Source organism: Macrobrachium nipponense, chromosome 4 (assembly GCF_015104395.2).
Source record: "Macrobrachium nipponense isolate FS-2020 chromosome 4, ASM1510439v2, whole genome shotgun sequence".
Classification (NCBI taxonomy): domain Eukaryota; kingdom Metazoa; phylum Arthropoda; class Malacostraca; order Decapoda; family Palaemonidae; genus Macrobrachium; species Macrobrachium nipponense.
This window is the reverse complement of record NC_061100.1, coordinates 77,564,910-77,572,647: the sequence shown is the minus strand read 5'-3', so window position 1 is coordinate 77,572,647 and position 7,738 is coordinate 77,564,910. Positions and strand designations below refer to the sequence as shown.

General features: G+C 43.2%; 1 protein-coding gene across 1 annotated transcript; it reads left to right on the top strand.

Annotated features, from left to right (window-relative positions):
- The first annotated feature begins 2,079 nt into the window (after positions 1 to 2,079).
- On the top strand, positions 2,080 to 7,738 carry LOC135210962 (fibroin heavy chain-like). Its single transcript, XM_064243944.1, has 4 exons — positions 2,080 to 2,237; positions 3,565 to 3,718; positions 4,525 to 7,052; positions 7,208 to 7,738. Coding segments are annotated over exons 1-4 (2,862 nt in total). The 5' UTR covers positions 2,080 to 2,236; the 3' UTR covers positions 7,387 to 7,738.

Genomic DNA, 7,738 nt, shown 5'->3' with positions numbered 1-7,738 from the left:
TTTATATTCTTAGACCTATGGTTTATACCACATAAGGGGACACTGGGTCCTTGTGCGAGCTAATATCCTTGACAAGGAATAATTCGCAGGAAATGTCATATAAAAAAAGGATAAAAAGTGACGAGGAATTGATGACATGGATTTTTTTCGTGCTTCAGGGAATCTTTACTGTGATTACAAGCTGTCGAATGCTGTTCTCAAGGTCGTTGATGGAATAAACACGTCCTGCCAATTAAATGTATGACAACCGATATTCCCGCCATTTCCTGTGCTCAGGGACAGATGTCTGTCTCTAGGCGCACGTTTCCAACGGTAAGGTGCAACCTCTCGCCGGAGGAGGGAGACGAAGCATTACTTTGACCTGTGGCCTTTGGGTTCCTGGAAAAGTAGGAGGCCCTCCTCCCAGTCTTTCTCTTCCTTTTGGCAATATTTTGGACACGCACGACGGGATACACTATGGACATTACCTTCCCTGTTTATTTTTAGTTCGTTGTTGAATGGGAATAACAACAATAAGAAGGCTACGTATAACTGCTGAAGAGCATGATTATATTTCTAATGGGATATAGTTTAATTAAGGAAATATTCACCCACTTTTCGGTAGTTTTCAGCTGAAATTTGACTTTTGAATCCAAAAACATTTATGATAAATCTTATCACGGGGCATTAGATATGAACTTGGGTCTTGCCCACGCACAAGCACGCACACGCATAAGCACGTACACTTACCACCAGGATATATGAATCATACATCAGAAACAGCCACTTCATCAGAAAATGTTGCTGAAGGACACATTTCTTTCCTTAACATGAGAGCAATTTTCTTTATAGTACTGCTTGTACACTATTTAAGAGCTGTCGAAATAATTATGTTAGAGGTGATGATAACAGCAATCTAGAATAAGACCCAGTGTGTATTCAAATATATGTTCATGTGTGTAACAGTCATAGTCTGCGCGGGTTGAACTCCACATTTAGACTTGCCGTCTTTCAGCCCGGAGGCTAAGCTCTTCCACCACTGGCGTTGCCCAACTATTAGGGGGAAGGTACTTTGATACAAGAAGCTTCGAGGCGGTACATAACGTCCCCTGGGCCGTGACTTGCCGTCTCGACCCTGTCTTATATCGCTATTATTTTAAGAGGCATTCGTACACTAACAATAATGAAAGAGAACATGGAGCATTTTGAAAGAGTAATGATAGCAACTCCGATATCTTTAAGAGTCATATTTGGCCTCGGGAAAACTTCGTTCAACCTTCCAGTGTGTGTGTGTGTGTGTGTTCAGATTTGTTAGAGATGGTTCTTCCATGCGGGAGGAATTGAATGTAAAGCATTAGGTTAGTTAAAAGACCATGTTATTCGAGTAATTCATTCTGCAGCTGTTCTTGACTCAAGTGTCTTGTTTTGTGTGTGTGTGTGTGTAGGAGGCTGGGTTTGAACATGAAAGGCAGGGTGGAACGTTGTAAATACGTTGGTGGCGCTTTGTAAGTTTTACCTAGGGTATTACCTCGCTTCTAATTGTGAAGATGTCTGATTAAAATTCTTTTCAAAGTGGCTGCTTTAGAACTTTCATGTTCATTGTCCTTAGAACATTCATGTTCATTGCCTTTAGAACATTGATAATAATCAACACCATTGAGCAAATGGAAATGTGATCGTGAACTAAATTCCATTCGAGGTGTAATGACGAGAACGACTGCTGATTTCGCTGTTTCTACAGCGACTTTTGTTCTCTTTTGGTTGGTTTGTTGCTAATTGCTAATTTTATTTTTTATTAGCACAGTTACTTGAAGTCTTTGTCACTCGTCTTTGAGTATGGATGGTAAAATCAATAGTTGAACGGTATTAGTTCTAGTAGTATAATTACCTTCTTAGTAATAATTTATTGTTACTATAACTGTATTATCATCATGGTCAATTCTCTAATATATCATTACTGCTGATTTTATTCACTTTTAATTAGGTTTTCTTGGATCCTTTCTTGTTTTTAGAGCGCCCCATCTCTCTCTCTCGCTCTCTTGCAAACCGGTCCAGTGCCCCTGGAGCGACCCAGGAAAGATCCCGGGAAGACCGACATCCTCCTGCCCTGTCAGGAGATCTAAGAGGTTGCACTATATAAAGTCACGACCGACTCCGTGCCACCATGCAGTCACCTTCAGGTGATCCAGGATAAGACAAGTCCGCCCTTCTCCTCTCTTCTTGCAGGATAGGATATAAGAGACTGCCTCTTATCGACAGTAAGTCTCCTTCCACTTGGTGATTGTGTTCCCCTGCGCTGAGCGTATTTTGTCCTCTCCAAAGATTCTTGAAAGTAGTGCTTTGTTTTCCTCTTTCTATAATGCAGTGAGAGGGCTTTGACTCGCTTTCTCGTAAGAGTATCCTCGTAATCTCTTTCACGTGGCAAGTATATCGTTTTCTTTACTAAGCACCTGTAAATTCCCTGCCTATACGAAGATTCAAATGATTGAACCTTTTTGCAATATAGTGTTTTTTCTATGATAGTATATGATTCCAGTTTGCATTCAAAAACATGTAGTTTTCTTTTAAATATAGAAAACAAGTAACTGAGCTTCTCTCCTTACACTTACAATGCGTGTTTAAGAAAAGGATTCATCCTACTCCAATTCCTCCCGGTTTTTTGTGTCGAAACAATGCGAGGATGACACTGGGGGTTGCTGGGAAGTGTTTGCGATGCAATTGACTTTTTTCTCTTGTTTTCAAGCCTTTTTGTGGTAGAAAAAAATTCTATGCGAGACTTCAGTTGCTATCATACTGAAGGCATTTTAGGAGTATTGAATGACCCCATTTGTCTCTATTTCTTATACGTCGAACGTCGAATACAGAACGTCATGTTGAAATGATTGACATGAGCAGACTAACACCGTCATCATGTTTCACCTAGACTTGTTGGTGTCAATAAGCATATCAAAAGACAGAAAAAGTCGGTTGAAAATCGCGCTAAAATTTGTATTCTAATTTACTTTTAGTTTATTGGAATTTTACTGGAAGAGAATTTAGTGAAACAGAGAGAGAGAGAGAGAGAGAGCATTTTATTTCGAAAGAAATGCTGTCTTCTGATTTTAACCAAAAGCCGTTTGATCCACAGGCTAAACCAGGCGCTTGCCAGGGCCCAATATTGACAAAACAAAAGTTTTCGGAGTGAAAACATTAAGCATTACTTTTATGTAAAAAAAATAGAAGACCAAAATATTAGCATTGTGTTCTAAATATGACATGAAGTGACACTTCAAAATATCGCTTTGTCGTGTTTTTTCCTTCTGTTAAGTTGGCCCTTTTTCTGATCATGACCAAAGGGCCTTTAAAAAAAGCCGAAGCCCAAAGATCTTTTTCATACATGTACAACAAAAGGAATTTTTATTCTCTCTCTCTCTTTCTCATAACACTCTGTCCAATTTTAAATGCTTAAATTAATACCTAGGATATAGATTAAATTCAGACTACAATACTTCATCATTGAGAAATATCCATACGAAGAATTTTGGACACTCGTGTCTGAAATCAGACATCATGCACAATGATACTTATCGCATGAATACATTCCAGTGCGTCTCGCTGCTGCTCTTTTGATTTTGTCTGCGTCTGCAGTGTGTAATGGCGCTAAACTTCCTTCTCGGGGCTACTTGACCCCTGCGGCAGGGGCCAGCCCCAGCACCGCTGGAGGGTCTTCATTGCCAGGATTTGGTTCTGCAACGTCTGGGTAAGTAACTGCTAAGCTTTTTCTCTCGAAGAAGAAGAAATTCAGAAGCAGTGGTCAGTTGCTTTTTGCGAGTCTTCTGGCATATTTGCTCACTGCCGCATAAGATTCGCTGTTGTCCCTCCCCTCGTCAGCTCAGCTCATGTCCAGTTTATGTCATCTATGAAAATTATTTAGATAATTTAAAATTTTGTTGCAATTTCTGCTTTAAATGTCCTTTCCCAATTTGCAAAAATGTTTACAGGCATGTGCATGTTATCCAGAATAGTTATCCATGCTTCTAAACTTATCAAGTTTGCCATATGTTGCTTTGAGATATTTTCTAACAAAAAACTTTTTTTATATATATTCTACAGTAGTAAATTTTACAATAGCAAATTCTAATTGACAAGATTATGACCAAAGGGTCATTGCAGGGATTATTTCGAAGACTGCTGACGATTAGAACTGTATCACATGAGGATTATGGACAGGGAAGTCAAATCACATAGCCCACTTGGTTATTTCATTAACAGATTCAGAGAGGAAATAACAGTATCTCATTCTTTATATGTATTTGGCAGAAACGCTCCATTCTCTGTTTCCTTTGTCACAAAACATATTTGTATAGCATATTTTTAACATTATTTTCTGGGATAGATGAATAGGGTCCTAATAATGCTCAGGCGTATGGAGATACAGCCATAGATAATGTAAGGTCAGAAATGATATTCTTAATAGACATATGATAACTTCATTGTAAATTGCTTTTAGCTATACCGGGGACAGCAATTTTAGTAATAACAAGATCTAATATTTTTTTTTTTCAGATCAGGCTCAGGTTTTGGAAGCTCTACTGGTTTTGGCACAGGAAGCTCTGGGAGTTCTGGTTCTTCGAGTGGCTTTGGATCCTCTGCTGGTATCAGCTCTGGAGGCACTGCAGGCCATGGAGCCTCATCCAGCTTTAACTTTGGTAGCTCAGGGGCCCATGGCACATCTGGTGTAGGTTCAGCTGGTTCTGGCACCCATGGCTCATCTGGCACATTTGGGTCTGGTGGAACAGGAAGCCGTGGATCATCCAGCACCTTTGGGTCTGGTGGATCTGGAGGTCATGGATCATCAAGTACTTTTGGGTCTGGAGGATCTGGAAGCCACGGATCATCCAGCACTTTTGGGTCTGGTGGGTCTGGAAGCCACGGATCATCTAGCACTTTTGGATCTGGTGGGTCTGGAAGCCATGGATCATCCAGCACCTTTGGGTCTGGTGGATCTGGAGGTCATGGATCATCTAGTACTTTTGGGACTGGTGGAGCTAGTGGCCATGGGACATCTGGCACATTTGGGTCTGGTGGCTCAGGCATCCATGGAGGCTCCAGTACTTTTGGATCTACTGGATCTGGAGGTCATTCATCTAGTGCTCTTGGATTGGGGGGATCTAGTGGCCATGGTTCATCAAGTAGCTTTGGATCTCATGGTTCAGGTGGTATAGGATCATCTGGCAGCTTTGGATCTGGTGGTACTGGCACTCATGGGTCATCTGGCACTAAAGGATCAAGTGCTTTTGGTAGCACTAGCAGTAAAGTTTCATTAAGTAGCTTTAGTTTTGGCACATCTTCATTTGGAAGTGGCTCAGGAAGCCATGGAGCTTCTGGAAGTTTAGGTAGTGCTGGTAGTGGCTCTGGTACTCTTGGTTCTGGTTCATCTGGAAGCTATGGTGCAACAGGATCTTTAGGTTCAGGTGTTGGTTCTACTCATGGAAGTAGTATTGGTTCAAGCAGTGGATCTGGTTCTGGTTTTAGCCAAGGAGGTACCTTTGCTTCAGGATCTGGTTCTGGCCAAGGAGGAGCTTTTGGTTCAGGTGCTGGTTCTGGGTCTAGCCAAGGAGGAGTTTTTAGCTCAGGAGGTGGTTCTGGGTCAAGCCATGGTGGTGCATTTGGGTCAGGTGGCAGTTCTGGGTCTAGCCATGGTGGTGCTTTTGGCTCAGGAAGTGGCTCTGGATCTAGCCATGGAGGAGCTTTTGGTTCAGGTGCTGGTTCTGGGTCTAGCCAAGGAGGAGCTTTTAGCTCAGGAGGTGGTTCTGGGTCAAGCCATGGTGTGCATTTGGTCAGTGGCAGTTCTGGGTCTAGCCATGGTGGTGCTTTCGGCTCAGGAAGTGGCTCTGGATCTAGCCATGGAGGAGCTTTTGGTTCAGGTGCCAGTTCTGGGTCTAGCCAAGGAGGAGCTTTTAGCTCAGGAGGTGGTTCTGGGTCAAGCCATGGTGGTGCATTTGGGTCAGGTGGCAGTTCTGGGTCTAGCCATGGTGGTGCTTTCGGCTCAGGAAGTGGCTCTGGATCTAGCCATGGAGGAGCTTTTGGTTCAGGTGCCAGTTCTGGGTCTAGCCAAGGAGGAGCTTTTAGCTCAGGAGGTGGTTCTGGGTCAAGCCATGGTGGTGCATTTGGGTCAGGTGGCAGTTCTGGGTCTAGCCATGGTGGTGCTTTCGGCTCAGGAAGTGGCTCTGGATCTAGCGGTGGAGGAGCTTTTGGTTCAGGTGCCAGTTCTGGGTCTATCCAAGGAGGAGCTTTTAGCTCAGGAGGTGGTTCTGGGTCAAGCCATGGTGGTGCATTTGGGTCAGGTGGCAGTTCTGGATCTAGCCATGGTGGTGCTTTTGGCTCAGGAAGTGGCTCTGGATCTACCCATGGAGGAGCTTTTGGTTCAGGTGCCAGTTCTGGGTCTAGCCAAGGAGGAGCTTTTAGCTCAGGAGGTGGTTCTGGGTCAAGCCATGGTGGTACATTTGGGTCAGGTGGCAGTTCTGGGTCTAGCCATGGTGGTGCTTTTGGCTCAGGAAGTGGCTCTGGATCTAGCCATGGAGGAGCTTTTGGTTCAGGTGCCAGTTCTGGGTCTAGCCATGGTGGTGCTTTTGGCTCAGGAAGTGGCTCTGGATCTAGCCATGGAGGAGCTTTTGGTTCAGGTGGCAGTTCTGGGTCAGGCCATAGTAGTACTTTTGGCTCAGGAAGTGGCTCTGGATCTAGCCATGGTGGTACTTTTGGCTCAGGAAGTGGCTCTGGGTCTAGCCATGGTGGTGCGTTTGGATCAGGAAGTGGCTCTGGGTCTAGCCATGGAGGAGCTTTTGGTTCAGGTGGCAGTTCTGGGTCAGGCCATGGAGGTGCATTTGGCACAGGCTCTGGTTTTAGCAAAGGAAGCGGATCTGTCTCAGGAAGTGGTTTTGGGTCTAGCCACGCAAGTAGTTTTAGTTCAGGCAGTGGCTCAGGTGCTGGGGCTTTGGCAAATTTCGGATCGCACGGAGGAGCCTTCGCTGCTGCTGGAGCCCATAGTTCAGGATCTGGAGCTGCTGGTGCCTCATCCAGTTCAGGATATGCAGGTAAAAAATTTTGTGCAATATGTGATAGTATGTAACAGTGATCATTTGCCACATAAATTGATTATATGAATGAGTAAGATGTGCAGTTATATCATATGTATTAGGAAAATGTTCATTAATAGAGCAGTAGTTGAATGACCTTATTCATATTTTAGGATCTCACCCTGGGACCTGCCCAAACTTCGGTAGTTGTGGAAAGCCAGCAGGCTACAGCAAAAAATGCAACTTTGATGGCGACTGCAATGCTTCAGAGAAATGCTGCTTCGATCCTTGCTCCCCTAAGCAGCACTGGGTTTGCAAGGCTCCAGGGACGAAGTCTGTGAATCAGTGGTAAAAAGAAACTAGAAAACATAATACTAAATACTTTTTGTTACATGGTCAGAAGCTAAAGTTGCTTTGAAAGGATCCCTACCCCAGGCGCCCAAAAATAGAATATGAGAAACAATTTGAAACACCCCTCTCATAAAATGAAATACTCTGAATAAAATATTTAAACCTCAAGTATCTTGAAAAGTAATAGAAGAAATCACTTTCAGCATCTGGCCAGTAATTACTTTGCATTATTTATTCTTAAAATTGTTTGTTCCATTGTCCTCAATGTTCTCTTCAAGATGTAAAAGTGCTTCTGTTATTCTTCATTCAATTATATACATGACTATTGCTAAATGAATAAAAAGAAAATATGA